Source organism: Gorilla gorilla, chromosome 22, assembly GCF_029281585.2.
Source record: "Gorilla gorilla gorilla isolate KB3781 chromosome 22, NHGRI_mGorGor1-v2.1_pri, whole genome shotgun sequence".
NCBI lineage: Eukaryota > Metazoa > Chordata > Mammalia > Primates > Hominidae > Gorilla > Gorilla gorilla.
Window position 1 is genome coordinate 31,005,642 of NC_073246.2, and position 20,200 is coordinate 31,025,841.

The 20,200-nt window shown below is 42.8% G+C and overlaps 1 protein-coding gene across 10 annotated transcripts in view; it reads left to right on the plus strand.

Moving 5' to 3' along the window:
* LOC101143014 (putative uncharacterized protein encoded by LINC00269) overlaps window positions 1-10,993 on the plus strand; it is a 36,352-nt gene extending 25,359 nt beyond the window's left edge. For 7 of the 10 annotated variants that reach the window (XM_055373856.2, XM_055373855.1, XM_055373853.2 and 4 more), the window contains one exon: window positions 3,051-3,292. In XM_055373856.2, coding sequence (XP_055229831.1) covers window positions 3,051-3,181 — 131 coding nt within the window. In that variant the 3' untranslated portion in view covers window positions 3,182-3,292. Of the gene's footprint in view, window positions 1-3,050; window positions 3,304-9,660 lie in introns of those variants that run through there. The other 3 variants (XM_019017700.4, XM_063702741.1, XM_063702738.1) reach the window with 2 other exon arrangements.
* The last annotated feature ends 9,207 nt before the right edge of the window (window positions 10,994-20,200 follow it).

A 20,200-nucleotide genomic window follows, 5' to 3' on the forward strand; every position in this document is an offset into this window, starting at 1 on the left:
AAGGAGTTGAAAGATTCAAAACAGCTCACACACAAAAAGCCAGTATAATAACAACAAATTATAATAAAATAAAACATCTCAATATATATAAGTACAGCCATGGTTATCATGGTTGTTATTACGCCCTTCCCCTGCTTTGTTCCACATGTTCCATCTGCCTAGCCTCACTGTATTTAAGAGTCTGTGTACTGAGTTGTAGCAAAAGTATGTTGTATTCCTTTTATTATCTTTATTGCAGCTGGAAGGATCTCTGTGAAGATATTGCAACATAACAGTTGGTCAGAGCAGGTTAGAAGCCTCTTCTTCCTTTCCTCTTAAGAAACAGATCTCCATCTTCCTGTGACAGACTAATTTAAAAAAAACAAAAAAGGGGCCGGGCGCGGTGGCTCACGCCTGTAATCCCAGGACTTTGGGAGGCCGAGGCGGGCGGATCACGAGGTCAGGAGATTGACACCATCCTGGCTAACATGGTGAAACCCTGTCTCTACTAAAAATACAAAAAATTAGCTGGGCGTGGTGGCGGGCGCCTGTAGTCCCAGCTACTTGGGAGGCTGAGGCAGGAGAATGGCGTGAACCTGGGAGGCGGAGCTTGCAGTGAGCCAAGATCGCGCCACCTCACTCTAGCCTGGGCAACAGAGCGAGACTCCGTCTTTAAAAAAAAAAAAAAAAAAAGGAAATGGATCTCCTCCTCCCACCTTTGTCCTCTGAGCGGCAGCCCGAATGAATAGGAAGCTGTCAGCATCAGCCACGTATGCCCTGGAGAGTCACAAGCCTCACTGGTTTTCGGCATGGCCGCATTTCTTCATCTCAATTGAGTAATCTTCAAACCCTTGTTTCCCCACTCCACATTTCTTAGTATAAATATCATTTCAGTTCGCTTCTTGGGCTGTGGATAAAGCAGAGGAGGGGTATGAAATTTTAGAAAAATAGAGATGAATACTTTGTTTCAGTCCTTAATTTTACTGATGAGGAAACTGACTACTAAGAGGTTGCAGTAACTTGCCCGAAGTCATACAGCTAGTTAGAGTGTGGATTTCAGAGCCACACTGGATTTAACTTCCAGTGCTGTCATTTACTAGCTGTTTTGAATTTGGGAAAGTCATGTAAATATTCTGAGTCTCCGTTTTCTCTGTAAAATGAAGATGATAATAGTTAGATCACAGAGTTGTTGGTTATTGCAATCTATTACGCATCACCTGGAAAAGCGTGGTAGTTATCTATTACGGTGTTACAGATAACCCCAACATTAGCAGCTTAAAACAGCAAACTTTTTTTTTTTTTTTTTGAGACGGAGTCTCTCACTCTTGTCACCCAGGCTGGAGTGCAATGGCGCGATCTCGGCTCACTGCAAGCTCCACCTCCCGGGTTCCCACCATTCTGCTGCCTCAGCCTCCCGAGTAGCTGGGACTACAGGCGCCCGCCACCACACCCGGCTAATTTTTTGTATTTTTAGTAGAGAGGGTTTCACCACGTTAGCCAGGATGGTGTCAATCTCCTGACCTCGTGATCCACCTGCCTCGGCCTCCCAAAGTGCTGGGATTACAGGCATGAGCCACTGCGCCCGGTCCCTTTTTTTTTTTTTTTTTAATTAGTCTGTCACAGGAAGATGGAGGTCTGTGGATCTGGGATTACAGGCGTGAGCTACCGCGCCTGGCCGCAAACATTTTTTATCTTACGATTTCTGTGGGTCAGCAATCTGGGTGTGGCTTAGCTGGATACCTCAGGCTCAGCATCTACTACAAAGCTGCATGATAGGTCATGCAAAATGCCATTTACATGGGTGTGAAAAGCAGGAGGTGGAATCATTGGAGACCATTTTCCAGGCTGTCTAGCACAGAGTATCTGCTTCATAATGATTGATTTGGGATTAGATGCTGGGTGAAGTGATAATGTCACCCACACAGATTATTGGATCAATGTTCACCTGAAGGCTTTGTTCTCAGTCTGGTCTTGTTTAACATGTTTGTTTTGTTTTGTTTTTTTGAGACGGAGTCTCGCTCTGTCACCCAGGCTGGTGTGCAGTGGCGCCATCTCTGCTCACTGCAAGCTCCACCTCCCGGATTCAGTCATTCTCCTGCCTCAGCCTCCTGAGTAGCTGGGACTACAGGCGCCCGCCACCATGCCCAGCTAATTTTTTGTATTTTTAGTAGAGACGGGGTTTCACTGTGTTAGCCAGGATGGTCTCGATCTCCTGACCTCATGATCCGCCTGCCTTGGCCTCCCGAAGTGCTGGGATTACAGGCTTGAGGCACCGTGCCCGGCCACATTTAACATTTTTATCAGTGACTTAGATGATGATATAAAACAATAGTCTCTAATTTTTCTTGATTATGTGTCAGTAAAAACTTGTAAGTGTTCACTTCAAATATATATATTTATTTATAAGTTAACACATGTGCCAGTGTTAATCTATTAACTAATAGTGACTTACTTTCATTCTTTCTTTAGATTTAAAAAGTTACAAATAGAAGTTCCATTATTTTTTCACCTGAATCCCAAAGGATTCTTATGTACTCTCTGGGTGTGCAAAACCCACCAACAGAGAAAGTGACTGAGAGATGGAGAATGTGGTGGATGTCACAGTCAGGATCTAAAGAAAGTACCAAGATTGGGGCTAAATCATGTAAACAATCAATATCCCAGGGGCACTGCTGGCACATGAATCACATTGTGGGGATCCTTGCAGAGGTGCCCTCTTTGAGCAGAAGAAAGACAAAGATTATCTCCTTCTTTTGGGAACAGAGTGTGGCAAACTGAGTGCAGGTTGGATTTCAGTCGCTTCTCATCTGTGCCTCTTGTGCAGTGCATAAAAGGTACAACAATCCATGGAAGACCTGTGGCTTCCCATTAACAAAGAGGCCGTTCTTGGAATTTCAAGTCAGTTGACTTAACTGAGGCTCAAGAAACAGAAAAATTAAGTATATGGTGGAAACAAGCCTCAGAAATAAGGCTAAATCTCAGCTTTTTAAGACATAGATCACACATTTGGCCAAGATATCAAGACTGACTTGATTCTCTCTCTCTCTCTTTTTTTTTTTTTTTTTTTCTAGACACAGGGTGTCGCCATGTTGCCCAGGCTGGTCTGGAAGAACTCCTGAGCTCAAGAGATCCTCCCTCCTCCGCCTCTCAAAGTGCTGGGATTACAGGCATGAGCCACCGTGCCTGGCTGAAATTGAATTGATTCTATGACCTTCTTGTTTTCATCTTTTTAGCCCCAAAAGGGGGGAGACTAGGTTCCCTTTTTAAAAGTGTGGACTGGATAAATGACTCAATTCTAAAGAATAAAATATGACGGAATATGTATAATTAGGTCATAAAATGCCTCATGGCTTCTTTCTTATTCTCTCTTGGATTATGGACTCTGGGGGAAGCTGCCATGTGGTGAGGGCACTCAAGCAGCCCTATAGAGGGGTCCATGTAATGAGGAACTCAGGTCTCCTGCTAACAGCCATATAAGTGAGTCATCTTGGAAGCAGATCCTCCAGCCTTGGTCAAGCTGTCAGAGGACTGCTGCCCCCACCAGCTAACAGATCGATTGCAACTGCGGGACAGACTCTCAGCCAGAACCACCTAGCTAAGCTGCTCCCAGATTCTTGACCCATAGAAACTGTGAGAGGTAATAGGTATTTGTTATTTTAAGCTAGGGGTTGGCAAAGTACTGCTCCAAGGCCAAATCCAGTCTGCAGTCTGTCTTTGTAAATAATGTTTTATTGGAACAAAGCCATGTCTGTTGGTTTATATAGTGTCTATGGCTACTTTCCCATTACAACAGCACAGTTGAGTAATTGTGATAGCAACTATGTGACCCACAAAGCTGAAGATGTTTACCATTTGGCCGTATGTTACAGAAGGAAGGTTCGTGGCTGGGCATGGTGGCTCACGTCTGTCATCCCAGCACTTTGGGAGGCTGAGGGAGGAGGATCACAGGAGCCCAGAAGTTCCAGACCAGCCTGGGAAACATGATAAGACCCATCTCTACAAAAAAAAAAATTAAAAATTACAGTCAGACGCAGTGGCTCATGCCTGTATTCCCAGCACTTTGGGAGGCCGAAGAGGGCAGATCACTTGAGGTCAGGAGTTCGAGACCAGTCTGGCCAACGTGATAAAACCCTTCATCTCTACTAAAAGTACAAAAGAATTAGCCAGGCGTGGTGGCATGCTCCTGTAGTCCAGGCTACTTGGGAAGCTGAGGCAGGAGAGTTGCTTGAACCTGGGAGGTGGAGGTTGCAGTGAGCCGGGATCGTGCCACTGCACTCCAGCCTGGGTGACAGAGTGAGACTTTGTCTCAGAAAAAAAAAAAAAAATTAGCCAGGCATGGTGTTATGCACCTGTAGTCCCAGCTACTCAGGGAGGCTGAGTTGGGAGGATTACTTGAGCCCAGAAGGTTGAGGCTGCAGTGAGCCAAGCTGTGATTGCTCCACTGCACTTCAGCCTGGGTGACAGAGTGAGACCCTGTCTCAAAACTAAACTAAACTAAAATAAAAAGTTTGGCAATTCCTGTTTTAAGCTTTTGGAGTAATTTTTTTTTTCTTGCACAGCAGTAGATACCTAATATGGAGGAAACTGACAATGCTTTAATTTGTGTTGAGAGCACCCAGCAACACAAACTCTTGCCATGATGTTGTTTACTTTTTTCCCCTTCTTGATACATATTTGTTTTGTTGTAGTTTGTGTGTTTTTTGTTTGTTTGGTTTTTTGCAAATCAGTATCAGGCCTTGTGTCCTATGAGGCTCTGCTGCTCAAAGGGTGGTCCTTGGTCCCAGCAGCATCAGCACCAGCACAGATAACCCTTTAAAAACAACAGACTTTTTTTTTTCTCGGGGTTTTTTCTGTTCTCATTTCAAAACTATTCTTCATTTCTCCTCTTGGCAAGAGCTGTGGTTTACATGTAAAACTATTGCTGTCTCTGCAGAAGAAAATCACTTTCCCTACCTTTAAATGAGTTGACTTCTCATTCCATTGTTCGTGGCCTGTGTTGGTGATGCCTGTAGTAGTTGTTTCATTTCCAGTTGCATGGTGGACAGAACAATAAGCAAATCCCCCATGTGGAGGCAAGCTTTGCTGTTTTCAATTCTGTGCTAACCAGCCTTACGCACATGCCGTGAATTTGAGAACCTCCTTTGCCGAAGCCGGGAAAGCTTGTCTGGATTAGAAAAGTCCTCCATAGAAACCTGACACTGTCCTGAGCTGGAGTATTTGGAATCACACACAGGAAAGGCTGGGTATTTGTTGACCTGCCTGAACGGCAGAATGTGTGTGCGGTTGTCTCCAATTACAGCACTCCAGGAAGCATCACCCCAAAAGTGCGCTTGCTATGAACCACAGCGTGTCCTTCGGCTAATCCTCATTAGCTGAGGTGGATTCTCTTTCTACATGTACCCTCTTTTCGAAGTGGTATCCTTCCTGCAGTCTTTTCATGCCTTGGCCTAAGACTCTGGACACAGGCCTAGCTTTGCCCCCACCAGATCCATTCGATAGTTTTTCATGAATCACCAGCTCTCCTGGAGAAACTCAGGGTTCTAATTATTGAAGAACCATGCATAGGGAACTGGAGATAAGCCACGGGTAAGACTTTCCCACATGTTTCCTAAAAAGGGAAGAAGGTCTCATTGGAAGCCCCCTAACATTCAAATGGCAGGAGCTGTCTGATTTCCACCCAAGAATCCAGCTCTGAATTAGTGATGGGATCTAATCACCAATCATTCTCTGGGCAGTTCCTCATTTTTTGCTTTCTGTATACAATGACCCCATCACTGGAAGTGGAGCTTGCCCTGGGGAATGCTATATTGAAAAAGGCCTTGCTCTCGGATCTTTCTCAGTCCTCCTACAGGTGATCGTTCATTCTCTTCCTCCGCCTTCCCATGTCATGCTGATGATTAACCTTCAACAGATCTGATTCTGCCCTGCCTTCATCCTGTTGCTCATTCCACTGAGCCTCTCGAGCTCTGAGCTGAAAACCAAGATGATAAGGATGAGGTCTTTGGCCTCGGGGAGGAGCTTCCTGCTTAGTTATGCAGTTATACCTATAAAGAAATAATCCTAGTACTGTGTGATTAATGATTTAAAGGACATTCAAGAGCTATGGGATCCTTGAGGAAGGAGTGTGTAATTATTTATTTGGAGAAGTGGGATGGGGCAAGAGATTCCAGGCAGTGGGAAAAAACATACCAGATAGAGGCACAGGGCCATGAAACCACATGGAGAAGAGCTTATAAGCAGTTCCTTCAGAGAAACAGTCTTTTCATAAATCTCATCTTAGAAGCTCTGTGTGGAAGGGTCCAGTGGGGGAGGAGGGGCAGTGACATTCAAGAGCGTTTTAAATCACCTCCCCATATTGTATGGGACTAAGGTGAGTCCTGTCTGGAGTTGATGCTTGGATAGAAAAAATGCATATGATCCTGTACTCTGACTGTTGGAAGAGGGCTACATAGAGGGAGACAGAAAAAAATTCTACTCCTTATGAATTCTTTTTCTTAAAATGTTGCTGAAGGTAGCTCTACAAAATTAATCCCTGGCCAGGTCTTGCATGGTTCCTAGCCTTTTCTTCACAAAATTGAGACCCCATGAACCTCCCTGTCTTCTCATCTATAGGCTCACACTAATCCCTAGGCTCTAAGATCAAGCCAGACTGGGGTATAAGTAACCTATATGGAATTTCCACACAAATCAGGAAAAGGCATCTTCTTCTATGTGGTCCAGGGTACGGCAAGGGTAAGACTCCTTTGAAAGTACTAAGAAAACAGCACTTTTTTTTTGTTTTGAGATGGAGTATTGCTCTGTCGCCCAGGCTGGAGTGCAGCGGCATGATCTCAGCTCACCACAACCTCTGCCTCCCGGGTTCAAGCTATTCTGCCTCAGCCTCCTGCGTAGCTGGGACTACAGGCGTGCACCACCACACCTACCTAATTTTGTATTTTTAGTAGAGACAGAATTTCACCTGTTGGCCAGGCTGGTCTCGAATCCCTGACCTCAGGTGATCCGCCTGAAAAAGGCAGTACTTCCGAAGAAAGAGGCACCTACTTCTTTAGGAAGATAGACTCCAATAATGGGGTTATGGCTTGGAGAGCATTGCTGAGCTGGGTTTTATCCCCGTCCACTTCTCTCAGTCTGGGGCCCTTGCACTGATCACAATCTGTACAACCACGTGTGGCAGTTCGGGAACATGACCTCTGGCCAGAGAGTTTTAAGGATCAGACATGAGTTCAGTATTGAAAGGTTTAGAATTGAGTCACTGCTGCCACTAGTCCCTCTCTGGCCTGATGTCCCAGCTCTGAGCAGTGGGGCTTTGTCTCTGCATCCCAGACTAGTTTCTGCCTTGTTGTGGTTCTGCGCACAGAGCCTCATGTAGCCAAGCTGTTGGAGCAGGCCTCTGCCCTACTCTCCGCCCCTAGCCCCATCCTGAACACTTGTCTATTCTGCCAGTCCTTGAAGCACAGGATCTTGCTCTTTCTGATAGCTTTGTCCAATTCTGTCCAAGCTGCGGCTTGTTGGGGAAGAAAGAAGGCAGGCCTGTGTAGGGCTTTAGGGCTAACTGCTAAGAGAAGGAAGATGGCTGGCATTCAAAGTCTGGGGTGTATTAAAGTCTGACTTAGGCCAGTCGCGGTGGCTCACGCCTGTAATCTCAGCACTTTGGGAGGCCGAGGCGGGTGGATCATGAGGTCAGGAGTTCAAGACCAACCTGGCCAAGATGGTGAATCCCCGTCTCTACTAAAAATACAAAAATTAGTCGAGCGTGGTGGTGGACACCTGTAATCCCAGCTACTCAGGAGGCTGAGGCAGAGAATTGCCTGAACACAGGAGGCGGAGGTTGCAGTGAGCAGGGATCTCGCCACTGCACTCTAGCCTGGGCAACAGAGCGAGACTCCATCTAAAAAAAGTAAAGAAAGAAAACAAAAAAGTCTGACTTATAAAGAAAATTGGTCTAAGATGAAGGATGAACTCTCAGGAACAGAAAGCAACAGTATAGAGACTGCCGGCAGCCCAAACGAGTGATTTCCCTTTTGTGATCCTATTTTGTTTCCGTAGGAAAAGTGGTGTAAGTGAATCATGATAATCCTATTTCTTTCTGCAGTGATTTAGGGTAGGCCTGTGCCCTGGTTCTGGGGAAGTCTAATGAGAGCCTCTGGGAAATATTTTCTTCCCTCGCCACCCCCACCTGCCTTTGGAAGTTGTCACGTGGGGATGTGGTATCTTGAGCTGCAGCAGCCATGTTGAGACCATGAGCGAATAAAGTTATGAAAAAAATAGGGACACTAAAACAAAGTGTTGACTTTATTGAACTGCTACATTAATCAATCCTGTCTCTGGACTTCTTGTTATGTGAGAGGATAAATGTCCATTGGTTAAACTATTTTTGTTGAGTATTCTATTAAAGGTTAGTGAAAATAACTGATATGGAAATTATTGTTTGCTAGGCATTGTGCTGCAACTTCATAATATTCATGACAACTCTATGCAGTATGTCTTGCTGTTATCTCTCTTTTTGTATATGAGTAAACTGAAGTTCAGAAATGTATTTTGCCCAACAACATTGCAAGGAACATACTTATTTACATATATTTTGATAAATGGGATTAGTTATTTTCTTGAGTTAATTTCTTAGGAAGGAAACTATGAGCTTGAAGAGTATACATATTGTTATTGATTAAATGTCTGTGTCCCCCTAGAATTCATATGTTGAAGTTCTTACCTTCATTGTGACTGTATTTTGAGACAGGGTCTTTTGGACCTAATTAAATAAAGTCGTAAGAGTGGGGCCCTGATCAGATAGGCTTAGTGTCCTTATAAGAAGAGATACCAGATAGCCCCCTCTCTCCATGCGCACACAAAAAAAAGAGGCATGTGAGGACATAGCAAGAAGGTGGTTGTCTGCAGGCTACGAAGACAGCCCTCACCAGGAATGGAATCAGCTAGCACCTTGATCTTGGACTTCCTAGCCTAGAACTGTGAGAAATAAATTCCTGTTGTTTAAGCCCTCTAATTTATAGTATTTTCTTGTGGCAGCCTAAGCTGACTAAAAGGTTTTTGACACCTACTGCCAAATTGTCCTCCAGAAACATTATACCAGTTGGCATTCCTACCAGTAGCATATAAAAAAATACATATTTCCCTGTGCTTATACCAGTACTGAATGTAACCTTAGAAGAACTGAATTTAAATTGCAGTATACCTTACAGCATCTGGGTATGCTTGGACAAACCACTCCCCTCTCTGAGTCCCAGTATCCTCATTTGTCAAATTAGCATCATAATAATCCCTGTCTTGTTGGTGCCATCTCACAGCACTGTTGGGAGTTCCAATGAGATGAAGTATGAGAAGATGTTTTGCAAACTGTAAAGGAAAACATAAGTATTGTTGGTGGTGTTATTCATCTCCCTGCCTCAGTAGAATAAACTGTAGAATGTTTAGGAGGTCAAATGAAACAGTCAAAAATAATTTTGCAGTGTTCAGTCAGCTCCAATGGTGTGAAAATTAGTCAGAATGAGAAATGCATGAATGCTTTGGTTACAGTCTCGAAGGTCAACTTGAATCTGAATTCAATGTCGGCTGGACCCAAATAATTTTCTGATTCTAGAAAAGCAGCTCCAAAGAGTCTATGCACTTCCCTTTCCTCATTGCAGAATTATATTCCTATGTTGCTACTTTGTATCTTCCTACTAGGTTGACATTCTCAAACTTCCTGGATCCTATCAGAGAAACCTTGTTTATCATTTCATTTCCAAATTATGAAGACCATCTGAGTCTGACTGAAGATGCTTGTTTCTTCCTCTTCCCTAACACCCTTTCCACCAGTGCGGACTGCAGGTATGGGCATAGGGAAGGGTGGGTAAGTATTAAGTGCTATGAGCTCCAAGGAAGAAGAAATTCCATATATACAACCAGATAGTGCATGTGTGTGTGATGCTTATTTTATGCCCATTTAATTAATGCCATGATCACTATTCCTTCTAGTAATTAATTTGATTTTCATTAGTAATAGAAAGATAGACCAACTCCTTGAAATCAGAGAGAGCTTTAAAAAATGCTCAGCCAGGAGGTGTTAAGTATTTCACTAAGTGTGAGACTTCTGGCAAAACCCCCATCTCAGCATTTGGTTGTTCTCTTTGTTAACAGTTGTTGACAGAGATACAGGAATAGATTTTGACCAGCAATTCCATAAGTACTTTACTCTACTGAAATCCATTTTTTGATTTATAAACTGTGCATTTAATGTAAATAGCACATTATTCCCCTCGTCACAGAGTTGATATAGTAATGATGAATGTCTATAAGTGATAATTACTCTGCATTTAGGGTTCTCTGCATGATCTCGGCTCACTGCAACCTTATACAAACCTTATACAAACAGTTATATCTCGAGCTGGCCCTAGGCAAAATTGTACAATGGTCTAATAAAGTATCTTTTACTTATATCTTATGTTCTGCTGCTGCTTCTTATATATATACATAGTGTAGACTCCCAGGAGTGGGATTTCTGGGTCAAAGGGTATGTTGAATTTGTCTTCTGTTATTGTCAGATTGCTCTCCAAGAAGACATTAATCTAGCAATGTGTGTACATTTCTCCTGCAAACCCACCAACAAGAGATGTTATCTATTTTTAGAATGTTATGAGTACAATGCTGTATAAAGTGATATGATACTGTGTACTTACTTGCATTTCTATGACTATTAGCAAATTTTAGCATATTTTTACTTTTCTTCAAGCCTTGTATAACTTTTAACCATTCAAGTTTTTTCTTTTACTATCTTCCGTTACATCTACAGCAACCAGCCATTTTTCTTTAAACACAAAATTAATCTATTTTCCGTAAATAAAAAACACATCCACTATTAGAACATATATTCATATTTCTTTGCCACTATATCCCTCCATCACTCACATCAATTACAATTTTGACTAAAGTAATTAACTTTGAGGTACGTCTACTTTTTCACTTTCTGGAATTTCTATATTCAGATGCTTGGGGGACTAATGCTCTAATGTTCTTTTCATCCTGTTGCTCCATTTTTTATCTCTGTATCTTTTTTTTTTTTTTTTGAGGCAGGGTCTCTATCTGTCGCCCAGGCTGCAGTACAGTGGCGTGATCTCAGCTCACTGCAACCTCCACCTCCCCAGTTCAAGCAATCCTCTTGCCTCAGTCTCCCAAGTAGCTGGGATTACAGGTGTGTGCCCCCAGGCCCACCTAATTCTTGTATTTTTAGTACAGATGGAATTTCACCATGTTGGCCAGGCTGGTCTCAAACTCTTGATCTCAAATGATCCACCCCTGCTCAGTCTCCCAAAGTGTTGGGATTATAGGCATGAGCCACCACGCTCGGCCATCTCTGTACCTTTTTGTTCTATTTGCTGGTAGCTCCTAAACTTCATGTCCCACCCCTTCTATTGAATTTTTCGTTTCTGCTTTCATGTTCTTAATAGTGAAGAACTTCTTTTTGTTCTCTGAATGTTTCTGTTAAAAATACTATTCTATTCGTATTTCATGGATGCAATATCTTAAATCTGAACGTATATATTTTAAAAAGAGTTATCTCACTCTCAGCATTCTCTCTAATTGCTGTTTTTGATCCCTGTCTTCCATGTAAAAAATGTTCCTTGGGGGCTGGGCGCAGTGGCTCACGGCTGTAATCCCAGCACTTTGGGAGGCTGAGGTGGGCGGATCACAAGGCCAGGAGATCAAGACCATCCTGGCTAACAGGGTGAGACCTCATTTCTACTAAATATACAAAAACTGAGCTGGGCGTGGTGGCGAGTGCCTGTAGTCCCAGCTACTCGGGAGGCTGAGGCAGAAGAATTGCTTGAACCCGGAAGGTGGAGGTTGCAGTGAGCCGAGATCACACCACTGCACTCCAGCCTGGGCGACAGAGCGAGACTCCTTCTCAAAAAAAGAAAAAACAAAACAACAACAACAAAAAAAACGTTCCTTGGATGTCTTGTCATCCTTAGTTGTCTGCTCTTATTCAACAGTGGGGAGCTAAGAGGCTGGCTGGTGTTCTGGGTGTGTTAGGTGGGCTTATGGAGTACAGAGTGACCCCACTGTTTGGATTGGTGAGGAGCTCTATTCCCTACCCCTCCACTGCCCCCCTTCCCACTGCACCAAATCAACATGTTTAGATCTATCTTCTTGTCCAAGTCTCTTGAGAAGAATCTTCAGTCTCTTGCCTGGAGGGTAAGAGCTTGACTGTTCGCATTGTGGATTTTGAGAAGGACTGGAAGTCCACGTGTTTTCACTTAATCCCGCTTAAGTCCAGGCTGGTGTAGGGAGACAGCCTTTCTTCCCCCTTCTCCAAAGAATGAAGCCTAACTCTGGGGTTAGGAAAGGAGGGTGGAGTAGAAAGGGATTGAAGAGTCTGACTGTGTCTTAAACAGATTTCAAACCATCCTTATTTTAGTTTCTCACTTTGCCCCCACTTCCAGAGGCACCTAGTGCCTCCCATTCCTGAGCTTTTGGTGAATACTGTGTTGCAAATCAAGTTGATTCTTCACCTTTCCCATGGATGACTTAAACCCGCTGATGTGCTAAGCCACCTCTCATTCTTATGTCTGCTTTCCAAATCCAGACTTTGTATTGCTTCCTCTCCAATTCTCCACGTCCTTAAAGCTCTGTCTTCTTTCATTGCAAAATCTTTTGTTAAGTCAGGCACGGTGGCTCACACCTGTAATCCCAGCACTTTGGGAGGCCAAGGCGGGAGGATCACCTGACGTCAGGAGATCGAGACCATCCTGGCCAACATGGTGAAACCCCATCTCTACTAAAATACAAAAAAATTAGCCAGGTGTGGTGGCGTGCACCTGTAGTCCCAGCTACTCGGGAGGCTGAGGCAGGGGAATCGCTTGAACCCAGGAGGCAGAGGTTGCAGTGAGCTGAGATCACGCCATTGCACTCCAGCCTGGCGAAAGAGCAAGACTCTGTCTCAAAAAATTAAAATAAAATAAAACATAAAAAAACTTTCATTATAGTTTTTGGAAGGACTGAAATTAGATGCACTCTTCAATCCTTACAGCAGCAAATTTTTCTTTATTACTTTGTTTTATGTGTCTTCCTTGCAATTAGTATTAACCTAGGATTTTTTTTAAAACCCACTCTCTGCTTTGTAGTTTAATGATTGATGTATTAGATTTTATCTCATATATCTGACTTTATATTTATTTATTTTATACATTTTTATGTTATTTTCTTTTTTCTCTTTCTTTGGTAGGTTCAAGTTCAGTTTGTTTCTTTTCCCTTAATAATTAGTATATTTTTCCATTCTGTGTTCCCTTCCTGTCTCTCATAATTACATAGACCTTTCTTTATGATTTTTGAAAACAAGATACCAATTATTTCCCTAATCCAGATGTCTTTTAAACTTCATGCTTTCTCCCTCCATCAGAATACATTTCCTCGTTCTTCTGCCTTTCCTCCCAGCAAACGAGACCTTTGGAAATTTTTTTTTTTTTTTTTTTGAGACGGAGTCTCAGTCTGTTTCCCAGGCTAGAGTGCAGTGGTGCGATCTCAGCTCACTGCAACCTCTGCCTCCTGGGTTCAAGCAATTCTCTTGTCTCAGCCTCCCGAGTTGCTGAGATTACAGGCATGTGCCACAACACGCAGCTAATTTTTGTTACTTTTAGTAGAGACGGGTTTTGCCATGTTGGCCAGGCTAGTCTCAAACTCCTGACCTCAGGTGATTCACCCGCCTTGGCCTCCCAAAGTGCTGGGATTACAGGCGTGAGCCAATGCGTCCAGCCCCATCTATCTATATCTTATTTTCTTTTCCTCTTCCTCTGTGCCTTGGAATTTCATTATGATTTAAACTGGCAGGTGGTTTGGATATAGGATTTTTGGATTGTGACCATTTTCTCTCAAAATTCTTTTCCTTCATAATTTCCATTGTGTATATTTTTGCTTTGTGCTTTAAGATATTTATTCTATTAAATATTTTATGCCACTATTTTGGACCTCAACGTGGCCTTCCTTTCTTCCAACTCATGCAATATTAGTTGGGAAATTGTAATTTTTAGCTCCAGACTGATTTCAGACTTGAATTTGGACTTCCTTCACTGTTCTCCCAGAGGCCTTCCCCCATCTCTCTTTCTCTTGGCATGTGTAAATCTGAACAGTCCACCTGGTTGCTCGCTCTGTGCTCACTGCGGCTGGAGTGCAGTGGCATGATCTCAGCTCATTGCAACCTCTGCCTCCTGGGCTCAAGCAATTCTTGTGCCAGGCTGGAGTGCAGTGGCACAATCTCAGCTCACTGCAACCTCTGCCTCCCAGGTTCAAGCAATTCTCCTGCCTCAGCCTCCCCTGTAGCTGAGATTACAGGTGTGCCACCATGCCCAGCTAATTTTTGTATTTTTAGTAGAGATGGGGTTTCACCATGTTGGTCAGAGTGGTCTCAATCTCCTGACCTCAGGTGATGATCTGCCTGCCTTGGCCTCCCGAAGTGCTGGGATTACTTGTAGGCGTGAGCCACCACGCTCGGCCATATAATGCCTACTTAAGCATCAATTGCTGGCCTGTTCAGTGTTGCTCACATGGTTCTGGTCTGCACTGGGCGAGGGCATTTGGCAATGAGGAAGGAGTGTGCTTGGTTTAGAATAGCAGCTTCTGTGGTTCTTTTTAGAGGCATCATTTCTGCCCAAATCTGGGGTGCCTTTTCATTGATCTGTATTTGGGAGTTCAATAAAAGGAGAGTTTTATTCTAATTAATTTAATTAAATTAAATAATTTACTTATTTTTGAGACAGAGTCTCGCTCTGTCACCCAGGCTGGAGTGCAGTGGCGCAATCTCGGCTCTTTGCAACCTCTGCCTCTTGGGTTCCAGAGATTCTCATGTCTCAGCCTCCCAAGTAGCTGGGACTACAGGCATGCGCCACCATGCCTAGCTAAATTTTGTATTTTTAGTAGAGGCAGGGTTTCGCCATGTTGACCAGGCTGGTCTCAAACTCTTGGTCAAAATTGATGTGCCCGCTTCGGCATCCCAAAGTGCTGGGATTACGGGTGCGCCACCATGCCAGGCCTTATTTTGTTTTTATATTTATTTATTTATTTATTTATTTATTTATTTATTTTTGAGACAGGGTCTTGCTCTGCCACCCAGGCTGGAGGACAGTGGTGCAATCACGGCTCACTGCAACCTCGATCTCTCGAGCTCAATTGATCCTCCCACCTCAGCCTCTCAAGTAGCTGAGTCTACAGGTGTGAGCCACCACACGTGGCTAAGCTTTGTATTTTTTGTAGAGACAGGTTCTTGCTATGTTGCCCAGGCTGATCTCAAACTCCTGGGCTCAAAAGATCCACCTGCCTTGGCTTCCCAAAGTGCTGGGATTACAGGCATGAGCCACTGCACCCGGCTATGATTTTTAAAATTCAAAAGCAGAGTATAGACGGAAACCTAAATGACAGCAAATAATAATAATAATAAACTCTCAGAGACTGTAGGGTGTAGACCAGGCCCTGCATTAATGGGAATGTCTACATTCCATCCCCTTGAGCTCAAATGTTCTAGTCAAAATGAGTCACCCAAGGTTACTTTCGATAGAAGGTGGGTGTGGAAAGACTTGGACAAGAAAATCTAGGAGCCACAGGAGGCCAGATGCTTCTCTCTACAGGAGACTTGACCTTTGACACAGAGCCCTGAGGAAATCTTGACTGTTTTCTTTAGTACTTGATCCTCAGCTGATGCAAACCATTTATTTATGTTTGCCCATTGGACAGCAGGGGGTTTGGGCTGTTTTCACGTCTATAAAAGGCAGTGCAGAGTGCTTCCTTTGATGTGTCCCGCCTCTGCTGTGGCCTCATCATGCCGGGCTAACTTGGTCTTCCCCATGTAGGGCTCTGGATCCCACTCTTAAAAACTCTAATTTGAGGATCAGAGTCTGAAATAGCCCAAAAGGTATCCGTTTAGCTTGTCATTTAAATAGCTAAGCCCCTGCTACGACCATTTAAAACCATCTCACCTTTCATTTAGCTAAGCAGTTCTTTTTTCAAATTTGGCTTGTTTGTGTTTTTCTCTATTCACTGCAATTCTGCATCTATAAAAAGCATTGATGGAAGGAGGAAAGAGTGAAATCAACATTCTTTTTAGTAGAGGGCTTTAGTTGGAATTGCAGAAATATCAGGGAACTTAGCTATAAAGGCCTCCAGAGTTATCCCTGAGTGCAGGGGGCCAGAGTGGTCACAGTCATGGCCTGGATGTGAAACTTGACTTCAAAAATGACTAGCTTTTTGACCATAGGCAGATTATTTGACCTCCCTTTACCTCCATTTCCCCATCTGTAAAACTGGGGTGATAATAGTTCTTGCCTCATAGGTAGGACTGGTTCCATAGCTTCCAGACTGTTGTTCAAATCTCAATGAAATGAAAATGTTCATTTCAACATTCAACTTTCAAGACGGCAGCAGCATAGCATCAAACCAAGTGTGGGACCTCTCTGAGCATGGGCCCTGTGACATTTGCCAGGAAGCTGGCCCTGCTCGCAGGATCATTGTGAGAACTAAATTAATTATTGTATTTAAAGCCCTTAATGTACTACCTGGCACATATGCAATCTATGTAAACATTAATTAAATCTAAAAAATGACAGAGGAGTAATCTGGGAACCACAGAAATTGTTACTAGCTCAGAGTAACACAGTGAATTGGTGGTAAAGCGAGCCTTGGATTCGATCTGTTCCGTGGCTTTCTGCATAGTTTATTTATGTATACTCTAGTGGTTTCTTCTGTGAAGCTCTTTCATTGAATCAGCATTTTTGAATGCTTTTCTATATCCCATGTGCAACAGTAAACAGTGGCAATGGGTAGTTCATGAGTTTTGTTTTCATTCGTTATTTCTATTTCCAGTGCTATAGCAGGCTACAATAAATCTTAAGCTATACTAACTCTGCCACTGAACAAGCCATGAGATTCTTACCTTGTTAAGTCACATGAATTTAGAAGAGTCAAGTAAATGACATCTGGGATCTTGGTAGCAACACGTGAAGAAAACTTATAAGTACAAATATTTAAAAAATATAAATGTAAATATAAATGATGGATAAGTTTTCTCGTGTAAAATCAGAGGATGATTTAGATGATCTGAAAGAAGTCTTCTAGCTCTAACATTAGTAACAGAATCACATGGGCCTCAATTCTTTCCTACTGCCCATGTAGCCACAAATGGAAAGATCTCGTTAAAATGACTATTTTTTTTGTTCCTAATGTGTCCTTAAAGAAAATTATTAAAAATATCTCAGGTCAATAACAGATAAAATTTTCCTAAAGTCTTCCTTTAAGAAACCCAAAGAGAGTACAAACTTCTATCTGTATTCTGATTCATCTTCATTTAGTTTTTCTTGATAAACAGGGAATGTCATTCTTGTTCATTCTGAATTTCAGAATCTAAATTTGGAAAAAGAATACTAAAAGCATGCTAATTAGGCTCTTCAAAGAGTTCTTTAAAAATTTGAATATATAAATAATTGTATCATTCCAGGTGTGAATCAGCTATAGTTAGTCCAAAAAGCTTTTTAAAGCAATATACTTTTTCATGTTCAGTAATGATTTCCTGATATATAAATGACTTCCATTTCCATGGTACTTAGGCCATAAAGGGCCCTGCAGAACACACTTGTCTAATTTGAATTGTTTAGATTAATTTGGCAACTGGTGAAATATCACTTTGATTCTAATTATTGTCATGCTCACCTTGAGTAAGGCTTTTTGTGGTTTAATAATGCATACTCTTATTTCAAACACAAAAGCATCTGTGAAATCTGTCTTAACTATCAATATATTTCTTCTATTTGACATAATTTAATTTAATTTAATATAATTAATATAAATTATAAGATCCTTAAATCTCAAAAGAAGATAATCTCCTGTCCTTCACTAGAATTTTTCTGTTCCAGGAAAATGTCATTTTCTATTTGTGGACTCTTCTAGGAAATCTTCTTTCCCATTTAGCTGGAGCGGTGATGGAAAGCTATTCCTTCTCTGATGGACTTAACAATGCTATTTCTGTATCTCATTTGTGAGGCTGGGCAGCCATTCATTTGTGGTTAATACTGTAATTCTTAAAATGTATTTTTAAGAAGTGGTTAGAAATATCTGATGCTCCATTTTAGTTTGAATGCTATCACTGCTGAAGCACACACAAAACTGTCAGCAAAATGCTGTTTGTATTGGACAACTCCTGTGAATTGAAAGTAGCTAAGCTAAAAAAAGGAAAATTGACAGGTGCCTTATTAGGCCCCAGCGATTAGTCATTTTTGTGTCTGCACAAGTAATTGACACTCACTTCTAAACAAGGATTGTGCATTTGCATGCTTTCAGGAAGAAGACCTGCTGGGTGATTCTAATCTACTATTTTAGGATGTGATGACTTAATTTGAAAAATGTTTTTATGAACAAAACATAATCTCTTTCTTGTCACTTTTTTGAATGTCCTCAGGTTTCACAGTGTGATCAGGGACTGAATGGATTTTATTCGGGTACCAAATATCTGATGACTAAATGGGTTTGGCAGTAAAATTGAGGGTTGTGTTGGTAACTACCTTCCACAGGAAGAAGAAGAGATTATCTTTATTCTGTTCTTTTCTTGACGACTGCTGTAAAATGTATTTTTGGTTTGTTACAAACCAGTTGAATCTTTACAGAATTAAAACCAGAGAAGAAATTCTGTGGATAATTATTTTTTTATTCAGGGACTGGCTCCACCTACTACAATTTAGAATTGTAAGAAACTTTAGAGAGTATTAATTTAATTTTTTTAAATTAAAGAAAATTTTTTTGAGACGGACTCTTGCACTGTTGCCCAGGCTGGAGTGCGGTGGCATGATTTCAGATCACTGCAACCTCCACCTCCTGGTTCAAGTGATTCTCCTGCCTCAGCCTCCTGAGTAGCTGGGACTACAGGCATGTGCCACCATGCCTGGCTAATTTTTGTATTTTTAGTAGAGACAGAATTTCTCCATATGGTATGAACCCCCACAATCTGAGACAGGTCTCAGTTAATTTAGAAAGTTTATTTGCTGGGCCGGGTGCAGTGGCTCATGCCTGTAATCCCAGCACTTTGGGAGACCAAGGCGGGCAGATCATGAGGTCAGCAGATCGAGACCATCCTGGCCAACATGGTGAAACCCTGTCTCCACTAGAATACAAAAAAACTAGTCTGGCGTGGTGGCGGGTGCCTGTAGTCCCGGCTACTCCGGAGGCTGAGGCAGGGGAATCGCCTGAACCCGGGAGGCAGAGGTTGCAGTGAGCCGAGATTATACCACTGCACTCCAGCCTGGTGACAGAGCCAGACACTGTCTCAAAAAAAAAAAAAAAGAAAGTTTATTTTGTCAAGATTGAGGATACACCTGTGACACGGCCTCAGGAAGTCCTGACAACATGTGCCCAAGGTGGTTGGGGCACAGCTTAGTGTTATACATTTTAGGGAGACATGAGACATCAATCAATATATGTAAGAAGTACATTGGCTCAATCTAGAAAGGTGGGACAACTTGGAGCAAAGGCAGGAAGACTGGAAGTAGGGATGGGGCTTCCAGGTCACAGATAGGTGAGAGATGAAGGGTTGCATTCCTTTGAGTTTCTGATTAGCCTTTCCAAGGGAGGCAATCAGATATGCATCTATCTGAGTAAGCAGAGTGGTGACTTTGAATAGAATGGGAGGCAGGTTTGCCCTAAGCAGTTTTCCAGCTTGACTTTTCCTTTTAGCCCGGTGATTTAGGGGCCCCAAGATTTATTTTCCTTTCACATTGGCCAGTCTGGTCTCAAACTCCTGACCTCAGGTGATCCACTCGCCTCTGCCTCCTGAAGTGCTGGGAATGCAGGCGTGAACCACCGTGCCCAGCCAGACAGTATTAATTTTATTTTATTGTATTTTATTTTTTTGAGACAGAGTCTCGTTCTGTCACCCAGGCTGGAGTGCAGTGGCACGATCTCGGCTCACTGCAAACTCCACCTGCCGGGTTCATGCCATTCTCCTGCCTCAGCCTCCTGAGTAGCTGGGACTACAGGTGCCCGCCACCACGCCGGCTTTTTTTTTTTTTTTTTGTATTTTTAGTAGAGACGGGGTTTCACCGTGTTAGCCAGGATGGTCTCTATCTCCTGACCTCGTGATCCGCCCGTCTCGGCCTCCCAGTGCTGGGATTACAGGCGTGAGCCACCTCACCCGGCTGAGAGTATTAATTTTAAATCTCTCCCTTCCAGATGAGGAAATTAAGGCTCAGAGACATTA